The 22,775-nt window shown below is 45.7% G+C and overlaps 1 protein-coding gene across 1 annotated transcript; it reads right to left on the bottom strand.

Moving 5' to 3' along the window:
* Positions 1 to 5,144: 5,144 nt before the first annotated feature.
* On the bottom strand, positions 5,145 to 22,449 carry LOC114700738 (butyrophilin subfamily 2 member A2). The gene is made up of 8 exons (XM_028880439.2): positions 22,208 to 22,449; positions 21,506 to 21,621; positions 19,559 to 19,906; positions 9,479 to 9,760; positions 8,384 to 8,557; positions 6,976 to 6,996; positions 6,857 to 6,883; positions 5,145 to 6,041 (listed from the first exon to the last, which is right to left on the bottom strand). The coding sequence occupies exons 2-8, from the start codon at positions 21,576 to 21,578 to the stop codon at positions 5,434 to 5,436; spliced, it is 1,533 nt and encodes a 510-aa protein (XP_028736272.1). The 5' UTR covers positions 21,579 to 21,621; positions 22,208 to 22,449; the 3' UTR covers positions 5,145 to 5,433.
* Positions 22,450 to 22,775: the final 326 nt, after the last annotated feature.

Raw genomic sequence — 22,775 nt, 5'->3', positions numbered from 1 at the left:
ACTCCTTTTGGCACATGGGAACCAGTTTCACCAGTTCCTGGGGAAGGCTGGCTTTTACCTAGCCAACAGAAACCCTCCTGTATCCAGGCTGAGCTCATTTCTGGGTATTTGGACTGCCCTTTGGGGTTTGGGAAATTGGAGTTTCCTTTGGATCTGACAGTGACCAAATAACTCACTAGGTTCCCTCTCCTCTCAGTTACTTCCAGTTTCTGGGCATGCCAGCCTCTTTGTTTTCACACCCACTCATGCTTCCCCCATTCTCTCTACTTGGAACATTCGTCCTCCAGGTATTCCTGTGGCTTGCTCCCCAACTTTCATACTTGGACCTTTTACAGAAATGGTTGGGGTCTTGAATTACTTGATAAGTATACTTAAAATTTTTTTTCAGCTTACTATTCCAACAATCAATTAAATTACCTTGAATCCCAAACACTACTTTATGCAAGAGTTAGGACACCTTCAGTCCTTTCTAGCCGCCTAACATGAACTGCAAGATGGTCAGGATTGCCACTCACCTGCACACTGGGATGCTAAAGCTCCAGCCACCATCCTAGGCCTGCCCAGAGCCTTATTTATTCCAGGGGCAGCTGAGCCAAGCTAGCTCCCCATGGGCTTGTCTTACTGGAGCTTCTTCATCTCACTTCCAGCTCAGGGGGAATGCTGAGTAGAGTAGACTGTGTAAGAGTGGGCCAAAAGGTCCCGAAGCCCCACAACTGCTAAGGTGGCTTCACTTTACTTCACTTCACGACTCTTCCTCACTCTCCCTGAACATGTAGGCTCAAGAGTTTTCTGAATGTTAAGTGATGACAGCATCCTACCCACTGGAATGTGTGCTTTTGTATTACTTACCAGATGATACTGACTTCAATTTCTATTATAGTAAATGTTTATATAGTAAACACAGCTGTGGCTCCTCCCAGCTTGTGGTTCCAGTTTTATCTGTGACCTCCATTTGTGGATTCCCCTGGCTCTCAAGCCACCCTGTGATATGCTCTGTTTCCCACAGCATCTAGTGTGAACTTCAGCATTGGGCTAAGAAATGTTCCTCGACCATCCCTGACACACAGGAAATTTCTCACACGTGTTTTTCTCACTTTCATTGGATATCTCACTTGCCCTGTGGATATCATCTGGGTTGCTAAACTAACAGTTTATGGTGAGCTTCTTGGCTGGGATCTGAGGTGAGAATCAAGGGTAGCAGCTGGAAGAGGTATTATGATATGACTAGAGTCATCCAACAAGAAGAAATGAATATAAAATTCCAGCAACAAGAAATGAATGGAGACTGGGATTGAAGACCTTAAGTGCTTATGTTTTGTTGGTTTATCCAGTACATTAGAACTATCTGAGTTGTTTATTCCACACAAGTGTTTTTGTTATTCTTACCTAAAGATGTCTCCTTTTTAGTAATGACAAACATATTTGTTTGTTTGTTTGCTTGTTTTGAAAAAAGCCAACTTTTTCTCAAATCCATTTAAAGGCTTTAAAATTGTTTCAAGTCTGGTGAAGTTGAGATATTTTAAGTACTTCATTTTTAATTTGTAATAAAATTTACAACTTGATTTTTCAAAACAGTCAATCAATTCCAAGTACCTGTTAATAAAGGTTTTTAAAAATGAAATAAAATGTAATCTTCACTTTGTGGATAAGAATGTATCCTCAGGGGTAGGGTAGCCTAGAAATCCAAGACCATGGGTTCAGTCCCCAGCATGGCAGTAAAAACAAACATGCCTCGCCTTTCTCTTCCAGCAAAAACCTGGTTATACATGGTGGTCGTATTCAAGCATAAATTTTCTTTCTTTTTATTCATTTTTTAAAAACTTTTCTGTTTGTTTTTTAGGGTTTCTCCACCTAGCCCTGGATGTCCTGGAACCTGGACCAGGCTAGCATTGAACTTAGAGATCTATCTGCCTCTGCCTCGATAGTGCTGGGATTAAAGGCATGTACAACACACCTGGCTTGAGCATATGTTTCTATCTCATAAAACTTTGTAATCTTGAAAGGAACTGAAGACCCCCAAAGAATTGTTATTTATGTGGGTTGTATCTATAAACATTTGCTATAATAGAAATTGAAGTCAGTATCATCGGTAAGTAATACAAAAGCACACATTCCAGTGGGTAGGATGATGTCATCACTTAACATTCAGAAAACGCTACATGCATTGTGCAGGGAGAGTGAGGTAGAGTCGTCACATCTGGACTCAGTCAAATGTCACTAAAGGCTAGCGCTTTGATTTAGCTTCTTACTGCAACAGCCACACATTAATGGCTTGTTGGGTTCACCATGAATAGGTTCAATCCAACTGCACTCACTTTCCTGGACCTTTTCTCAAGGTTCCATGTTAGTTCATTGATTTGGTGGAACATTCACATAGCCTCCGGATACAGTAGGAAAGGTGTCAAGTTTAGTACCCGTGGGCCTTTACATACAGATGTCCATTCTTGGAGAACCCCTGCACTACAGATCCAGATCCACCTCCTCCACCTCCTCCACTACTACCACCACCACCACCACCACCACCACCACCACCACCACCACCACCACCACCACCACCTACACACACACACACACACACACACACACACACACACACACACACACAGGCAAACAAAATAAATCATGATGTAATAAAAAAATTTAATAGGATTATTTTACAACAGATGTTGACTTGCTTAAGACAGCTTTCAAACCTTTTCAAATACCGTCTAGTTGATGTGGAGGCATTTCAGCTCTTTTTGCTCCTTTCAGTGATGACCGGATCCTAAGAACTTAGAGCTGACAGCTGTCTGCACCGGGCTGTCTTCCCGGACCTCAGGGCTCCGCAGGTTCGCACAGCGCGTTCCCCGCCGCCTCCCACGCGAGTCTTCTGCTCCTGACTGACCGCCCTGACCCACAGATAGGCAGCCAGCCGCCCTCGCCCCCTCCCCACCCCGACACACACACACACACACACACACACACACACACACACACACACACACACACACACACACCAGCTGTCCTTTCTTCACTCGCCTCCTGAAACCCATTTATAATTCAGCTCGGGCACGACATCGGGCCGTCAACCAACAGTCTCCCGTGGTTAAGAATGTTACACAACTCAACTTCAGCAGAGCCTTCTCTGGATCAGGAGTCCTCCGAACCACGCCTCTCCTCTCCGGAGATAGCTCAGCTGGAGCTCTGCATCAGGGCGCCATCGGCTGGGACCTGGGAACCAGTTCCGAAAGAATGCCTTCGATTGGCTGGAGCTCCACTGCTGTTGACTGAGACTCAGTCCGCTTGGTCTTTTAATTTAAATTAAGTTGCGGTTTCTTACAACGACGGAGGGGCATTTTCTTGGTTAATGACTGTCATGGAGGGGCCCAGCCCATTGTGGGATGACTGTCCAGGGATATAATAGAAACCAAGCTGAGCAAGCCATGAAGGGCTAGGCAGACAGCAGCACTTCTCCATGGCCCAGATCATTAAGTGTCTTCCCGCCTCAAGATCCAGATGAAAGGTGTATGTCTTTTTCACCTCAAGATCCAAATCAAAGATGTGTATCTTCCTACTACAAAGGTCTGGACTAGAAGTGGATTCACCCATTCCAAACCAAGCAGAGTCTCTCACCAGTGTGCCCTCCATTTCTGGACTGTAGTTCATTCTCGATGTTGTCAAACTGATAAACTAATAACCATCACAGACGCTGGGCAGTGGTGGTACTCTCCTTTAATCCCAGTGCTCAGGAAGAAGAGGCAGGTGGATCTCTGAATTTGAGGCCAGAACCAGTTTTAGGACAGCCAGGGATACACAGAGAAACCCTGTGTCAAAAAAAACCAAAAGAAAAAGAAAAAAAATAGCCACCACAAAACAGCTTTTAAAATAAGGCATACTATTCATACGAAACTATGGTAATTTTTATTAATTTAATATAAATTAATACATATAGTTGTTTTTCTATTTTCAACTTCAAATGCCATAAGTAGCAAAAGACATTAGTTAGGCATGCTAGCATAGGCCTATAATCCCCACACTGGAGATAAGGGGTGAAGCCCAGGGTAGTGGAGCACACCTTTAATTCCAGCACTCAGGAGGCAGAGGCAGATCTCTTTGAGTTCAAGGCCAGCCTATAGTACATAGTGTGTTCCAGGACAGCCAGAACTACATAATGAGATCCTGTCTTGAAACAAGATAACAAGAACATAAAACGATGGGGTGAGAGAGTCAAGAGCTCAACAGCAGTGCTACACAGTAAGACCATATCTCAAGAGAAAAACCAAAAGAAAAAAATCTCAGTAGGTATGAACCTGAGAGAACAGAAGCTTAATCATTTGTATATATAAGTTCATAAACTGAGCATGGTTGTGTGTGTCTTTAATCTCAGACCTCCAGAGGTAGAGGCAGGCTGGTTTCTGGGAGTTTCAAGCCAGCCTGGTCTACACAGTGAGACCCTATCTGGAACAAGGAGGAGAAGAAGGAGGCTGAGCCCAAGAAACTTGAACTGCTACTCTCTCGAGTGAACCTGAGCCATACGGACCTGGCTGCTCAGCAGGAACCTCAAGTCCCAAGCCACTCTTATTGAGCATGGACACAGGACACAGGACTCAGAACAGTGTTTACTGTAAGGACATCCGAGCCAACCTGCATCCAGATCATCCCTGTTCATTCTTTCCTCCCATGTGCAGGCCTACCGACACACACTCTAGACATCTTTATTTTATGTATAAATATGTATATGTAATCGGCTTTGGATATCAATGGACCATTAGCTCCTACCTCCCCCAGCTGTCCATCCTATGGGGCCCACCCCAAGCTCTCTGATCCATTTCCTCCACATATGGCTTCAATTTGTATTTATCTGTCCCTTTCCTCTGCAGTTCTTCCTCACATTCTGATGCTCCCTATTGCCCCTGTCTTGTCCACTGTAGCCAGAGCATCATGTTGAAGCTGCAAATTAAAAAAAAAAAGGGGGGGGGGGCAGAGACGCTGCCAGCCGCCACGAGAAGCATGATGTAAGATACCAGTAAGACATGAGCCACGTGGCAAGGTATAGATTTATAGAAATGGGTTAAGATATAAGAACAGATAGCAAGAAGCCTGCCACGGCCACACAGTTTATAAGTAATATAAGTCTCTGTGTGTTTACTTGGTTGGGTCTGAGCGGCTGTGGGACTGGCGGGTGAGAGAGGTTTGTCCTGACCATGGGCCAGGCAGGACCAGGAAAACTCTAGCAACATCTCCCCTTCTCACACTTTTCTTCTCAGCAGAGAGCTGTGTGACAGCAGTGGTCCAGTAAGACTGGACCATAGAAGCAAATGAACTCCTGAAGGAGTGAGCTGGAGCATGAGCCTGAAGCATGTGTGAAGGGGACAGCTGGAAGATGCTTGAGGTGACCTGAAGGACACAGGGCCTGCTCTCCACCGGATGGCGCTGTACGGTGGTCGGTGAGAGCTAAGGCTTCTTTACGTGGCTCTGAGAAACTGGTCTCGTCCTGTGCAGGATCAGTCCGCCCTCAGGTATTGTGACTCCCTGTGCCCCCGTGAATGCTGGGCAGATGAAGAGGGGACTGTCATCAGACCCCAGCCTAAAGAAGGGTCTCAGGGGCCCAGCAAAGGCCACAGGGGGACATGTGTAGATGTGTGACCTGTCTCTCATGTTGTAGAAAGAAACATCTCCGGCTTCACAGTCCAGGAAGATGGCTATTCGGTGAAGACGCTCTTTCAGAGGTATGATCTTCTCTGGGGAGGACAGGGCTCTATACTGACTTCCAAACATCTCCAGGGTCCAGAAGCCATTCTGAGGAACCAAGAGGGCCTCCCCTTTCCTTTCAACACTGTCTCTACAAACGCCAATGGCCCACACCATTACGTTTTCCACCTCCACCTCCCAGTAATGCTTCCCTGAGGAGAAGCTCTCCCGGCCCAGGACACACGGCCGGCAGTCAAATCTCTCAGGGTTGTCGGGCACGCTCTGCCTCGAAGCGCCTCGTCTTACACTTCTCTGGTCATCTGACAGGAAGAGCTCAGGGTGAGCTGTGTCTGGGTCCAGAACCACATCAGCTGTAGAAAAAGTCTTAAGCTTAGTGCCCAGATCTCAGACTCCTGGCTACGCACAACTGTGGTGCCCCTGAGGTCCTGGGAGCGGATGTGGGATTCCTCTGTGTGGTGGCCTTTTCAAAGAAGGTTTTATTTATTTATTTATTTTTATTCAAGGAAGCTCATAATGAAGCTCATTTGTCTCCCAGGGACAGGAGCATTGTCTTCTAGAGAGAAGACAGGGGTTCTAAGAGACCTGTAAAAGTCCTTGTGCCAAGGCATCTGGGGAAGCCTGTATTCTTTGGTGCTTGATGATGACACATGAAAAAATAAATAATGCTCATGAAGAAAAGGCAGCGAGGCTCTGGGCTCAATCACTCACCTGGCTCACTGAGTGTCAATGTCTTGGGGGCAGGAAGCATTTCTGGACACCTAGTAATTACTTCCCTGATCAGCACCAGGAAGCATATTGCCTTTCTACCACAAGGGAATCCAACTGCTCACGCTAACCATCTCCTAGATAATAAATACCCAAGACAGAATTGTCTTCTTTTGAATTAATTCAGGATCCAAGAGCAAGAGTTACTTTTGGGAGAGCTATTCCTTACAAGAGAGCTCTGCTACTCACGGATTACCTTCTTCTGAAAAGGGAGAGAACTGTGAGAAATAAACTGATTGAAAGCTGTAGTGATTCCTGACCAAGCTGGGGGCCAGCATTAGCGGGCTATGAAGCACTCTGAACCCCTACTTCCCCAACGGAGGGTCCCTGGGTCCTTTGTTCATGTCCCCCCTTAGTGGGGAGAAGCCTCGGGATCTAAGGGAACGCCAGAGGTACTCACCGGCATGTAAGAGGGTTCTTCTCCATCCTGCAAGTGACAGAGAGGTGAATGTCAGGAGGTCCTGGCTAAGCCAGCAGAACACAAATTTCAGAGAGCAGTCCAAAGAAGCTTAAACTTACGCAGCTCTTCTTGAAGTTGCCCTGAGAAAGAAACAAAGTAATGTCCTCAGTAGGCAGCTGAGAGAATTTGGGTTTGTCTTCAATGATGCCGGCTCTTGCTACAGCACCAAACCCTTCTTTCCTACCTAACAGGGTTAACCTCCATTGTGACCTTGACAGGACTTAGAATCACCATGGAAAGAAACCTAGGTTTTTCTGTGAGATATTTTCTAGGTTAGGTTAATGCATTCCATCATAGTGTCTCAGAGGGTAAGGGTACTGACTGCCAAGCCTGAGTCTAATCCCCAAGACCCATGAAGGGAAGAACCAATTCTCACAAACTGTCCTCTGATTTTTACACGTGTGCCACCCTCCTCCAACTAAATGTAACTAAAAAAAAAAAAAAAAAAAAAAAAAGTATAAGAAGCCGGGTGTAGTGTTGCACGCCTTTAATCCCAGCCGTCCAGAGGCAGAGGCAGGTGGATCTCTGTGAGTTCGAGGCCAGCCTGGTCTACAAAGTGAGTTCCAGGACAGCCAGGGCTACACAGTAAGACCCCGTCTCGGAAACCAAACCAAACTAAACCAGAACAACAAACATTTAGGCTCTGAAGAGATGGCTTAGTGGTTAAGAGCCCTTGTTGCTTTTGCAGAAGACACAGATTCCACTCCCAGCCCCTACCTAGTGGTTCACAAACATCCGTAACTCCAGTACCAGGCCATCCAATGCCCTACTCTGACCTCTGTGGGCGCCGGGCATTCATTTGGTTCACATAATACATAGAGGCAAAATATTCAATCACATAAATTTAATTTAAAAATTTTCATTGACTGGGTGTGTATGTGTGCCATGTTGCAGGTGCGGAGGTCGGAGGACAGCTTGTAGGAGCTGGTTCCCATCCTCTACCATTTAACTCTAGGATACCATGCTCGGCAGCAAGTCCCTTTACTGGCTAAACCATCCTGTCTGTCCGTCAGATAACTTTATCACAACAATGAAAGAAGTAACCAATAAAACACCCACACCTGAGACCTGCTGGAAACCAGAAGTGATATGCACCAAGTGAGCGGACAATATTAGGACTTGTTTTGGTTTGCTTTTGTTTAGTAATTCAGTCCTGCTTGGAACCAAGTGAATGACGCAATGTTTGCAGATTGGAATGAAAGATCCAAAGGCTTAATTATTAGGCTAGGAGAGTTCTGAGCCCTTCTGCTGCCTCTGCGTGCGCCTGTCTAGTGCAAACCTGTCAGAAGGGTGATGTCCTTTCTCTTCTTTTCTTCCCCTTTTTTCATTTGAGACACGGTCCTATGCAGCCTAGGCTGGTTTTGAACTCATTGTGTAGCTAGGGCTGGCCTTGAGCTGCAGAATGGTGAATGCTACTGCTCTAGTCTTTTACCCTCTGAGTTCCTCCTCTTTTCCCTAGTTCCTTACGTGCAGTTTCTTTTTCTTCATATTCAACTTCCTTTTCCGCGGACAGAATCGATTTTTTCCTGTGGTGTTTCTTGACAAGGCAGATACTTCCAGACGTGAAGAGGATCAGCGTTAGTACAGGCAGAGCGACAGCCATGGCCACCATCCAGAGAGGAAGGCTGGGCACGAAGGATTCTGGAAAGTGAGCCAGAAAAGTGCTGTGTGGTGAGAGAGAGGACACCAGGGCTAAGGGTGCTCCTTGGAGAAAGTCTACCTGGAGCACTCCCTCAGGAACGAGGGTGGGAGAAAGATGATGGCTTTTTGCTGCCTCGCCTCTGACTCCTCGGGGGATAAAATCGCAGGGTCTCCCAGGGCTGCTGTGGAAGGATCCCATGGACTCACGCCATGGATGAAGCGAGGTAAGCAGAGTGCTAACTCTCTACAGCGATCACCTTGCACAGGCCCCCAGCATTCTGGCCCAGGCTCTGGCAATGCCTTCCTCCTTGCTCTGCCCTTGCTGCACACAGTCTCTTCTCAACTGAGGGACAGAGATCCAGTTTATCTTTTTCGGAGAGCTAGGAGCACCGCAGGAGGAAGGGTGAGATTTTAGCTCTGAGCTCTGACCTCTCGGCTTTCTCTTTTACATTGGTTCTGTGTTTCTTATTTAATAAGACGGTTGGTTACATCTACAATTACACATTTACAACCCTCCAAGGTGCTGGGTGTGGTGGTCCATACTGTAATCTAGGGAGCCTGAGGGAGCAGGATCACTACAAGTTCAAGTGTAGTCAAGTGTAAGTCGTGAGACCCAGCCTGTTCTCCTGTCCTGTCCTCCCACATGTGGGGGCTGCAGGTATGAACCAGCATGACCACTGTTCCTTACTCTTCTATCACTGCTTGATCACTGCTCATTCACATGTTTGGGACTAATCGATTTTCTTCTTGTGACAAAGGATGTGGCCTCAGTTCAGCTCCAGCCTCAGGTCTGCAGAGGCAAAGATCCTTCCTCAGACCATCCTCTAGTTTCCCATCACTACTCCAGACATCAACCTATTTGCAGAGCTAGCTATATATCCTTTCTTTTCCGGACATATCTGTAGAGAACAGAAGACTAACCTGGAATGAAAATCACGCTCTCCACCTCCTGGTTGAGCAGAGTGTTGTTAACAGAGCAGGTCATGTTCCTCACAGAGCAGTCCCTGACGATCACAGTCATGGTGACTGTGAAGAGGCCTCCTCTGTCAGCTGTATACTCTTCCTCCAGGGCAGGCACAACTTCATAATAGGGGTCTCTCCACACAGCTCGGGGCTCCGGGTACCACCCTTCAGATGTGCACTCCAGCAAGATGCTCCCATCCTCAAGGGTCTTCATTTTAATGAGGGGCTCAGAGCCCAGGCCTAGGAGGGAACACCACCAGAGCTCAGCTAACAGAGTGGCTGGTTTAGTCCCAGCACTAGGGAGGCAGAAACAGGAAGATCTCTATGAACTGAGGCTAGCCTGGTCTACATACTGAGTTCCAGGACAGCCAAGGCGACATAGTGAGACCCTGTCTCAAAGAAACAAACAAAAAGAGTAGCTGGGCTCGGGGTGTAGCTCAGGAGTAGAGTGCTTGTCTGGCACTGAAGGGCTTGGGTTTGATCCTCAGCATCATGAACCAAGAACAGTATTTCGAAGCAGACGCAGGTAGGCCTGCGGCGGGGGCCCGTGGAGGTAGACGGGCCCAGCAGTGGCAGCCGACAGGGATACTCAGACCCGGCGGCAGCCGGCAGAGACATTCAGGCCCAGCGGCGGCCCACAGAGGTAGACAGGCCCGGCGGTAGAGACAAGCAGACGCAGGTAGGCCTGCAGCGGCCTGTGGAGGTAGACGGGCCCAGCAGCAGCCCTCTGAGGTAAACGGGCCCGGCGGCAGCGGCCGACAGGGATATTCAGGCCCGGCGGCAGCCGGCAGAGACATTCAGACCCAGCGGCGGCCCACAGAGGTAGACAGGCCCGGCGGCAGAGACAAGCAGACGCAGGTAGGCCTGCGGCGGGGGCCCGTGGAGGTAGACGGGCCCAGCGGTGGCAGCCGACAGGGATACTCAGACCCGGCGGCAGCCGGCAGAGACATTCAGGCCCAGCGGCAGCCCACAGAGGTAGACGGGCCCAGCGGCGGCCTGCTGAGATAAACGGACCCGGCGGCAGTGGCCGACAGGGACATTCAGACCCGGCGGCAGCGGCCGACAGGGACATTCAGTCCCGGCGGCAGCGGCCGACAGGGACATTCAGTCCCGGCTGCAGCCTGCAGAGACATTCAGGCCCGGTGGCGGCCTCCAGAGGCAGACAGGCCCAGCGGCAGCTGACAGGGACATACAGGCCCGGTGGCGGACTGCAGAGGTAAACAGGCCCAGGGACGGAGACAAGCAGACGCAGCTTGGAACAGGGACGCCCCTAATCCCAACATCTGGGGAAGAAGCTATCTCGGTGGGTCAGAACCAGAACAAATCTGAACACTCCGTCTGAGAACAACCCAGGGCCCAGCTGCTGATCCTGTGAAACCCAACAATTTGGAGGTGTTGGTGAGACTACCCTGCTCAGCTGAAACCCATCTGGGAGAGGATTCAGATGCCTACAGTTTAAAGTCTGAGGAATCAAGATCAGCTGAGGAGTTGACAAATGAACAAAACGTGACCTGGGAACACAGAAGAAGGCGCTACCCAGACACCAAACCAGATCACCAGAATCATAAGTATATAATTCACCGATCGAAATCAGCTGCCCCTGAAGAAATAGCCCAATAGCACCAATTTAACCAAGAACCACTACTAAACCAAGACTAAAAATTAGAACAAGAGAGGCACTCTCAGACACAGACACCACCTGCACCTCACAGAGGAAGAGATGAGTAGACGCCAGTGCAAAAATACAGGCAACAACATAAAGACCTATATGGCAACATCAGAACCTAGTGATTCTACACCTGCAAGACCTAAACATACCATGACAGAAGAAACAGAAGAAATCAACCCTAAAAATGACATTAAGAAGATGATAGAGGCCCTTAAAGAAGAAATAAAACATTCCCTCAATGAGGAAATAAAAACTTTCCTTAAAGAGGAATTGAAAAACTACCTTAAAGAGGAAATAAAAACTTTCCTTAAAGAGGAAATAAAAAACTCCCTTAAAGAGGAAATAAAAACTTCCCTTAAAGAGGAAATGAAAAACTCCATTAAAGAGGAAATAAAAAACTCCCTTAAAGAAATGGAAGAAAAAACGAACAAAAAATGGGAAGAAATCAAATCAAGCCAAGAAAAAGCAATTAAACAGATGAAAGAAACATTCCAAGATCTGAAAAATGAATTTGAGACAATAAAGAAAACACATGCTGAGGGAATGCTGGAAATAGAAACCCTGACAAAACGAACAGGAACTACAGAAACAAGCATAACAAACCGATTGCAAGAAATGGAACAGAGAATCTCTGACGCTGAAGACATGATAGAGAAAATAGATTCGTCAGTCAAAGAAAACAATAAAGACAAAAAAGTCCTAACACAAAACATCCAGGAAATTTGGGACACCATGAAAAGACCAAACCTAAGAATAATAGGGATAGAAGAAGGAGAAGAATACCAACTCAAAGGCACAGAAAATATATTCAACAAAATCATAGAAGAAAACTTTCCTAACCTAAAGAAAGAAATACCTATGAAGATACAAGAAGCTTACAGAACACCGAATAGGCTGGATCCAAAAAAAAAGTCCCCTCGCCACATAATAATCAAAACACTAAACACACAGAATAAAGAAAAAATATTAAGAGCTGCAAAGGAAAAGGACCAAGTAACATATAAAGGCAAACCCATCAGAATAACACCAGACTACTCAATAGAGACTATGAAAGCTAGAAGATCATGGACAAACCTCATGCAGACACTAAGAGACCACGGATGCCAACCCAGACTATTATACCCAGCAAAACTCTCAATCACCATAGGCGGAGTAAACAAAATATTCCAGGATAAAACCAGATTTAATCAATACCTGTCCACAAACCCAGCCCTACAGAAAGCACTAGAAGGGAAAATTCAACCCAAAGAAGCTAAACACATCCATGAAAAATCAAGCAATAGATAATCCTACACCAACATACACCACAGAAGGACAACACAACACAACCAAAAAAATAACAGGAATTAACAATCACTGGTCATTAATATCCATCAATATCAATGGTCTCAACTCACCTATAAAAAGACACAGGCTAACAGAATGGATAAGAAAACAGGACCCATCCATATGCTGCATACAAGAAACACACCTTAACTCCAAAGACAGACACTACCTCCGAGTAAAGGGCTGGGAAAAGGTTTTCCAAGCAAATGGACCTAAGAAACAAGCTGGTGTAGCTATCCTAATATCTAATAAAATAGACTTCAAACTAAAATCAATCAAAAGAGACCAGGATGGACATTACATATTCATCACGGGAAAAATCCACCAAGATGAAGTCTCGATTCTAAACATTTATGCTCCAAATACAAAAGCACCCACATTCATAAAAGAAACACTACTAAAGCTTAAAACGCACATCAAACCCCACACATTAGTAGTGGGAGATTTTAACACACCACTCTCACCAAAAGATAGATCTACCAGACTGAAACTTAACAAAGAAATAAAGGACCTAACAGATGTTATGACTCAAATGGACCTAATAGATATCTACAGAATATTCCATCCTAACACAAAAGAATATACCTTCTTCTCAGCACCCCATGGAACCTTCTCAAAAATTGACCACATGCTTGGACACAAAACAAATCTCAACAGATACAAAAAAATTGGAATAACCTCCTGTATCTTATCAGACCACCATGCCTTAAAATTAGAACTCAATAACAACAAAAATTATAGAAAACCCACAAACTCATGGAAACTGAATAATGCCCACCTGAAACATCAATGGGTCAAGGAAGAAATAAAGACAGAAATTAAAGAGTTCCTAGAATTCAATGAAAATGAAAGTACAACATACCAAACTTATGGGACACTATGAAAGCAGTGCTAAGAGGAAAATTCATAGCTCTAAATGCACACATAAAGAAGATGGAGCAATCCCATACCAAGGAATTAACAGCACAACTGAAAGCTCTAGAACAAAAAGAAACAAACTCACCCAGGAGAAATAGACGCCAGGAAATAATCAAATTGAGGGCTGAAATCAACGAAATAGAAAACAAGAGAACAATACAAAAAATCAATGAAACAAAGAGTTGGTTCTTTGAAAAAATCAACAAGATAGACAAACCACTAGCCAAATTAACCAAAAGGCAAAGAGAGAGCACCCAAATTCACAAAATCAGAAATGAAAAGGGAGACATAACAACAGACAATGAGGAAATCCAGAGAATCATCAGATCATACTTCAAAAACCTGTACTCCACAAAAATGGAAAACCAGGAAGAAATGGACAATTTTCTGGATAAATACCAAATACCAAAATTAAATCAAGACCAGATAAACCATTTAAATAGACCAATAACCCTAAAGAAATAGAAACAGTCATCAAAAGTCTCCCAACTAAAAAAAGCCCAGGACCAGATGGTTTCAGTGCAGAATTCTACCAGACTTTCAAAGTAGAACTAATACCAATCCTCTTCAAAGTGTTCCACACAATAGAAACAGAAGGAACACTACCAGACTCTTTTTATGAGGCTACAATTACCCTGATACCCAAACCACACAAAGATGCAACAAAGAAAGAGAACTACAGACCAATCTCCCTCATGAACATTGATGCAAAAATACTCAACAAAATATTGGCAAACCGAATCCAAGAATACATCAAAACAATCATCCATCACGACCAAGTAGGATTCATCCCAGGGATGCAAGGATGGTTCAACATACGGAAATCAGTCAATGTAATACACCATATAAACAAACTGAAAGAAAAAAACCACATGATCATCTCCCTAGATGCTGAAAAAGCCTTTGACAAAATCCAACACCCCTTCATGATAAAGGTCTTAGAAAGAATAGGAATACAAGGAACATTTCTAAACATAATAAAAGCAATTTATAGCAAGCCAACAGCAAACATCAAATTAAATGGAGAGAAACTCAAAGCGATACCACTAAATTCAGGAACAAGACAAGGCTGTCCACTCTCCCCATATTTATTCAATATAGTACTAGAAGTTCTAGCTAGAGCAATAAGACAAGAAAAGGAGATCAAAGGGATACAAATTGGCAAGGAAGAAGTCAAACTTTCACTATTTGCAGATGATATGATAGTATACATAAGTGACCCCAAAAACTCTACCAGGGAACTTCTACAGCTGATAAACTCCTTCAGTAAAGTGGCAGGATACAAGATCAACTCAAAAAAATCAGTAGCCCTCCTATACACAAATGATAAAAGGGCTGAGAAAGAAGTCAGAGAAACATCACCCTTTACAATAGCCACAAATAATATAAAATACCTGGGGATAACACTAACTAAACAAGTGAAAGACCTTTTTGATAAGAACTTTAAATCTCTAAAGAAAGAAATTGAAGAAGATATTAGAAAATGGAAGGATCTCCCATGCTCATGGGTAGGTAGGATTAACATAGTAAAAATGGCAATCTTACCAAAAGCAATCTACAGATTCAATGCAATCCCCATCAAAATCCCAACACAATTCTTCACAGACTTGGAAAGAAAAATACTCAACTTTATATGGAAAAACAAAAGACCCAGGATAGCTAAAAGAATCCTATATGATAAAGCAACCCTTGGAGGCATCACCATCCCTGACCTCAAACTCTACTATAGAGCCATAGTAATAAAAACAGCTTGGTACTGGTATAAAAACAGACATACGGACCAATGGAATCGAATTGAAGACCCTGACATTAATCCATGCACATATGAACACCTGGTTTTTGACAAAGGAGCCAAAACTATACAATGGAACAAAGAAAGTATCTTCAACAAATGGTGCTGGCATAACTGGATGTCAATATGTAAAAGATTACAAATAGATCCATATCTGTCACCATGCACAAAACTCAAGTCCAAGTGGATCAAAGACCTAAACATAAATCCAGTTACACTAAACTTAATAGAAAAGAAAATAGGAAGCACTCTTGAACGCATTGGCACTGGAGACCATTTCCTAAATAAAACACCGACAGCACAGACCCTGAGCACAACCATTAATAAATGGGACCTCTCAAAACTGAGAAGCTTTTGCAGGGCAAAAGACACAGTCAATAAGACAAAAAGACAGCCAACAGATTGGGAAAAGATCTTCACCAATCCCACATCTGACAGAGGATTGATCTCCACAATATATAAAGAACTCAAGAAACTAGACATCAAAGCACTGAACAGTCCAATTAAAAAATGGGCTAAAGAGCTAAACAGAGAATTCACAAAACAAGAACTACAAATGGCTGAAAGACATTTAAAGAAATGCTCAACATCCTTAATGATCAGAGAAATGCAAATCAAAACGACTCTGAGATACCACCTTACACCTGTTAGAATGGCTAAGATCAAAAACACCAATGACAACCAATGTTGGAGAGGATGTGGAGCAAAGGGAACACTCCTCCACTGTTGGTGGGAATGTAAACTTGTACAACCACTGTGGAAATCAGTATGGCGGTTTCTCAGAAAATTAGGAATCGAACTACCTCAAGACCCAGCCATACCACTCTTGGGCATATACCCAAAGAATGCTGATACATACCATAAAGATACATGCTCATCTATGTTCATAGCAGCACTATTTGTAATAGCCAGAACCTGGAAACAGCCTAGATGCCCATCAACGGAAGAATGGATGAAAAAAATGTGGTACATATACACAATGGAGTACTACTCAGCAGAGAAAAACAATGAAAGCATGAAATTTGCAGGCAAATGGATGGAACTAGAAAAAATCATCCTGAGTGAGGTAACCCAAACCCAGAAAGACAGTTATGGTATGTACTCACTCATTGGTGGATTCTAGATATAAAATGAACAATCAGACCACAACCCATAGAACCATAAAGGCTATATATATATATAGCATGGAGGTCCCTAGGACGACTGTGGCTTATAATAAATTTCAGTTTTACTCAATTATTGAAAAAAAATAGCCAAATGAATAGAAACACATGAACTATGAACCAAAGGCTGAGGGGCTCCCAGCTGGATCAGGCCCTCTGAATAGGTGAGACAGTTGATTGGCTTGATCAGTTTGGGAGGCATCTAGGCAGTGGGACCAAGTCCTGTGCTCAATGCATGAATTGGCTGTTTGAAACCAGGAACTTATGCAGGGACACTTGGCTTAGTCTGGGAGGAAGGGACTGGACCTCCCTGGACTGAGTCTACCAAGTTGATCACAGTCCTCGGGGGAGGACTTGTCCTGGAGGAGGTGGGAATGGAGGGTGGGCTGGGGGTAAGGGGAGGGCGTGGGAGGGGGGAGAATAGGGGAACCCATGGCTGATATGTAGAATTGAATGGTATTGTAAAATAAAAAATATATATCACAAAAAAAAAAAAAAAAGATTTTTTTTATTTTAAAAAAAAAAAAAAAAAAGAACAGTATTTCAGTGGGTGTACCTTAAGTGATCTGCTCTTAATGATGGAAGCCAAAAAAGGAAGTACAGACTGGCTGAACCTAAGGGTAACGAATGTGCAAGTTCCTGCAGCCAAAAATGGAGGGCAGATGAGGCAGGAAGAAGAAATGAGATGGGTGGGAAGAAAGGCATTGATGTTGGAGAAGGGACCAAGATGCCCAATGTGCCGGAAGCTCTTGAAGAGTGCAGGATGCCATCACATTCACACCTGTGCTCCAGCCCCAGGGCTTATCACTGCCTACCAGTCTATACTGTCTCCGTAAAGGCTTGTTTCACTGACTCTGCCAGAGACCCCCAATGGCTGACTTCTGTGTAGGTATGTTCTGTCCAACCTCAAGAGGCTCGCTTAGAACTTCACTTTGTGCTCTGAGGGAAAATTTCTCAGTTGCTTTGGCCTTGTGGACATTTCAGAATAATACAAGAATTTGTCAGGATGCCACAATCTCATAAAACTTTCTTACTTGAAGACACTGTCCTTTCTGGCTCAGGGTTTCACATCTCTCTCCTGGCCAAGCCGAGGGAAGGCAATGGCGTACAGCTCTGTGGTTATGACATCAGAAGACTATCCTGAAAGCCTTCAGCTGAAGAGAACATCAGGCATGAGAAAGCTTTAGACATGTGGCTGTGGGACACTGCTGTCCCTTTAGGCATGCCCCCAAACTTTTATTGACTAGTTCCTTTGTTAAACTTACCCAATAATACACCAAAGAAAGGAAATCCAAGCACCCACTAAAGTCCAGTGCTTTGTGCCCTGCTTGATTTTGTTGTTTTCGTTGTTTGACATCGGACCTCACTATGTAGTTCAGGCTAGCCTCAAACTCACAGAAATCCTCCTGCCTCAGCCTTTGGGTGCTGCGATTACAGGCATACACTACCATACTGGGGTATTCAACTTGATTTGTTTTGTATGTTTTTGAGACAAAAATCTCATGTAGCTCAAGCTAGCCTTGAATTAGCTATGTAGCGGAGGATGACATGTAATGCCTGATCCTCTTGTCTCCAAGTCCCAAATGCTGGAGTGGAAGCACAGGTCTGTGCCATCACGTGTGGCTCTTCAATTCGATTTTGCCAAGGAGACAAAGTAGCCATAGACTTCCAGCCTCACTCAGAAAACTTGATATGGAATAAGACTCAAAATAACTTGGCCAGCCAGGGTTATATCTGAGAGTCCCTGTCTCAAAACAACAAACAAACCCAACAACAACACACACGTAAGAAATTTGGCAATCTGGAAAAAACAATTCTACAAAACATTTTACAGGGTTCAGAGACAACAGACTTCAGGATGAGGTCACCCAGCCAATCAATCCAACAAACAAAATAGGAATAAAAAAATCAAGGGGTGCTGGGGAGACGGCTCACTGGGTAAAGCACTTGTCACACCGGTGTGAAGACCTGAATCTGGACCCTCAGCACCCACACAAAAGCTTGGGTGGCCACATGTCAATAACCCCAGGACCGAGCCTGGGGAGAAGGAAGAGGCAGAGGCTGAGGGCTGCTTGGTCAGCCAGTCCAGTAGAACAGAGCTCAAAGTTCAGTGAGAGGCTCTGTCTCAGAAAATAAGTCGGAACGTGACTGAGAAAGACACCTTTGGCTCCTACAAGCATAACACAGGTGAGAACACACACACACACACACACACACACACACACACACACGCACACACACACCACATATACACATGTCCATTTACCACAAGCACACATGCATGTGCACAGCCCCCCACATGCATAAAACACGCATACATACACACACACACACACACACACACACACACACTCCATCAAGTTAGATATTCTATAATGACCTAATTCAGAGCAGGGCAAGGCAGTGCAGCATGCTTACAGGAAAAGAACAGGGGTTCCTGAACCCCGCAAGCATCACCAGCTAACCCTGCAGTTCTGTTGTGAACAAGATCAGGGTATGAGGTAATATTGTGTGACACTAAAAAATCATGGCTTCTGCCGGGCACGCCCAGTTTCATTGCCGTTTCCGTCCTGAAGCTTTGCAAAATTGCTCCACGTAGTGCTCTGACTCCTGCCTTTATGGGGCCACCAGTCTCAGTACATAACTTAGCTGCTGTGTTTACACGTCAACTGCCTTCTCTACAATTATAATTGGGAGAAATGGGGGGGAAAGGCAAGATTAGCTGGGGATGAAGATGATGATGATACAGGTTACAATCCCCGCACTTTGTAGAGAGGTAGGAAGATCAGAAGTTCAAGGTCATTGTCAGCAACAAAGTGAGTTTAAGCCCAGCCTGGGCTGTACTATTAATATTAACCAGTGAAATATCTATTGTGATTTGTGTGTGTGGGGGGGGTTTGTTTATCTCAGGGGTAATGCTTGTTTATCTCAGGGGTAATGCTTGTTTATCTCAGGTACCCTTGTACATTTTCTAACCGTTCCTTCTGTCACTAGAAAAATGGCCACAGCTTAGCAGAGCTCACTCAGGTGGACTCAGGAAGCAGCTCTCCCTGTATAAAGGGGATTACAGGCGAGAAATGTGCTAGTCTGGGATGAGTCTGAATCCAGGAGGGCAATTTCCCCCAGCAGTCACAGCGGGAAAGTCAACAGAGGAAAGCGCAGTGACTCACTTGCCACCATGAGCCTCACGAGGGCCTGATCATAGGACCTGCCTTCCTGGAAGTAGCAGCTGTAGACGCCATGGTCATAGGCCGTGACGTTGTGGATCACGAGCGCCACTCTTCCCTTACTGATGTCTGCGCTCACGAAGGTGGTTCTTCCTCGGTAGGCGGCCATCTGCTCCTCTGCTCTCTCCTGATGGCCTCTGTACACCAGCACTGCAGGGGAGAACCGCCACCGAAACCAGCGCACCTCCATGTCCTCAGCATTCCTCTCTGGTGACAGGCGGCAGTGCAGTGTGGTGTTTTCTCCTACCATGGCCAGGATGGGCTCAGCCGGTCCCACGACGATAAACTGGGCTATTCCACAAAGGAAGACAATCAGACAGGAACTCCAGCCACTAAATAGCCGTTGTAGACAAGCGGTGTTCTAGGGTGTCAGGAGGGTTCTAGCCGTGGCCCTGGACAGCTATAAATTCAGCCTGACACAAAATGGCAAACGTACTTCAAACACGAGGTTTGTTTTTGTTGTTGTTTTGATTCTGTGGTTCTCAAGTGTGAACTTTTGTAGTGACAGGTTTTGTGTCCCAGTGTCATACAAAATAAACACACATGTGCACTCACAGCACTGGAGCTGGGCTTTGGACACTGTTTTGGCAAAACCTAGAATTATCTCGGAAGAGAATCTCAATTGAGAAATCGCTTAGGTCGGATTGGTCTGCAGGCATCTTTATGGGGGATTGTCTCGATGGCTAATTGCTGGAGGAGGGGGCCCGCCCACACCATTCCCTAGGCAGGTGATCCTGAGCTATATCAGAGCCTGGTGCCAGCCAGTCAGCAGCGTTTTCCACGGCCCACCTTCTACTTCTTTGGCTGTGAAGTGAGTTCCTTGGTTGGAGGTGGTGCTGTGTGGAACAGCAAACGCCTCCTTTCTTTGCTGCCCTCAGCCATGGACTGTGGCCTACATGTGCCCCCAGTCAACCCTTTTTCCTTCCTGTGTTGCTTTTTGTCGGGGTATTTGTCACAGCAACAGAAATGAAACTAGAACAGATACCTCCACATCTCTAATGTGCGGCCCTGGAAATCATCTAGTGTGGCCTGGAGAACTGAAAAGGCTGGACGACCTGGTTTAGACAAGTTCTTTCCAAGGCCACAGGGGCCTCCTAGATGGGCTGGTAGCTGTGGCTGGTGGGCAGCGTCTCTTGGAACAACCCAAAGATGCTGCAAATATTTCAGGAGCAAAATACTGAGTTGTGCATAATGCACACCCATGATCCCAGCACTCTGGAGATGAGGCTGGAGGATCAGCTCTTTAAAGTCGGCTTCAGCTATGTAGCAAGTGCAAGTCCACCGTGAACAAAAGCAAAATAAAACCAACAAACCAGCACCCACATGAACAGAACACTGAGGTCACCCTGAGCACACACACACACAGTAGACCCAGTGCTCAGAATGACTTGTTTTTCAGCCCGGTGCCTGAGTGTGGCACAGACCCAGGGTTCAAAGCACTCTACCAACTGAGCCACATTCCCAGACCCCTTGTTTTGTTTTATGAAACAGCGTCTTGTTATGTACCCCTGGCTGGCCTTGAACTCATGGCAGTCTTGTCTCAGTTGCCCAAGTTTATAGGTGTACACCACCACACCTGGCAAGGTAAGCATTTAAGTATTAGTATTTGATGAGGTGGAGTTAAACAATATATATATCATTAAAATCTACTTCATCTGTTTTTAACTCTTTTGAATGTTTCCACTTGAAATTTTACAGGAGTATTTACAGGTCTCCTTTTAGGTGCTTGCTGCATTTCTGTAGGACAAAACTGGGATCCATCCTGTGTGTACATTCAGAATAGAAGGATGAGCCAACACAGCAGCGGTCCTCCTCCCCGACTGTCCATCAGCAGAACTGTGGGCATTGCTTTCTGAAAAGCTGACAGGAGCCAGACCCCTACAGCCTTACCTGAGACCAGCACAAACAGGCTGAGGACCAGGAAGGGGAGAAGGGAGGCTAGCAGGGAAGCAGCAGGTTCCATAGGTCTTCAGGACAGTCTCCTAGGTCAAGTGTGGACAGGAAACCTAGAAGTACAGAGGAGAAATCACCCACAAGTTCTCATGTAGCTTGCAGTTTTTGTCCCTATGGTGGTCTCATAAGCATTCCAACTTCTGCCTTAGATGGACCCTAGGGATCGGGTTATACCTTGACGGGGTTCACTAAACATTCTATTAAACAAACAGCATAAACACCAGGCAGGCAGTTTTCTGTTGTCTTAGGCTCGGTTGTCTTTCCAGAGTCCAGTTTCTTCAGTGGTCATTTGATATTCCTCCCCTCCCTCCTCCTCTTCCTCTCTACTTTGGCCTTCTCACCTCATCCTCCCCCCCCCCTTTCCTCCTCTTCCTGCTCCTTCGGCTCTTCTACTTCTCCACCCAGTTCCTCCTCTTCCTTCCTCCCTCTCTCCCCCTCCAGCCTCCTTCCCTTTCTTCTCCTCCTCTTCCTTTCCTCCTTCCTCCACCTTGTGAACCCCCAGGTAAGGCTAGGTAGGTGAGACGCCCTTCTCCCCAGGTGTTCTTTACTGACTCAAGGATCGGCTCCTCCCTCCCAGCAGCCTGTACCCCGCCACCCCACCCCTGCGCTCCTAGGAACGCTCCCCACCTACTTCCCCACCTTCTAGAATTAACCTCCGCGTTTTCTTTTCTTCTCTGACCCTCAGATACCGATTATCCTTCCTTCCCTCTTCTCTCCAGCCCGCCGGTGGGCACAGTCGCCACCGACAACAAACTGCTGTAGACCTGAGGAAAGAACTTTCCGCTCTCCATTAGTCACGAAGAGCTTGCACTCGCAGCCACAGACCTCCGCCGACCCACTCCGCGTGCAAGTCTCCTAATTTCCATTGAGCGATTTAGAGCCGGGGATTGGGCGGCGCCAGGAGTCATCAGCCAATAGTCTTCCTGTGCTCGCCGTCACCGGTTACTAGGTAGAATACACAGAACTCATCCTGCCTGCCCTGGTTTTCCTTTCCCCCTCCTTTTACCCCTTTCTTCTTTTTCTTCCTACTCCTTCCTGCCCCATCCTTTCCTCTCTTCCCCTCTTCCTCCCATTTGAGAGATCCTGTAGTTGTGGCTGCTGTCCAGAGTGTGTTCAAGCGTGTATGAAGAGGAGGTAGGGAACCTGACCCAGCAGTCCTCTTCCCCAAGCCAGAATAATCGTGTGTGAGTTGCTAGGCTTGCAAAGA

The sequence above is a fragment of the Peromyscus leucopus genome, chromosome 5 (assembly GCF_004664715.2).
Source record: "Peromyscus leucopus breed LL Stock chromosome 5, UCI_PerLeu_2.1, whole genome shotgun sequence".
Lineage (NCBI taxonomy): Eukaryota > Metazoa > Chordata > Mammalia > Rodentia > Cricetidae > Peromyscus > Peromyscus leucopus.
Note: the sequence above shows the minus strand (reverse complement) of the source record. Positions and strands in the feature narration are given on the sequence as shown.

What these genes read in the sequence shown, in the direction of transcription:
- LOC114700738 (XM_028880439.2), bottom strand. Translation starts at nt 21,578, where the DNA reads ATGGAACCTGCTGCTTCCCTGCTAGCCTCCCTTCTCCCCTTCCTGGTC. An exon ending in GAGCGTGATTTTCATTCCAG is followed by an intron (nt 8,558 to 9,478) that starts GTTAGTCTTCTG and finishes CTCACTTTCCAG; the next exon opens with AATCCTTCGTGCCCAGCCTT. An exon ending in TGAAGAAAAAGAAACTGCAC is followed by an intron (nt 6,997 to 8,383) that starts GTAAGGAACTAG and finishes TTTCTTTCTCAG; the next exon opens with GGCAACTTCAAGAAGAGCTG.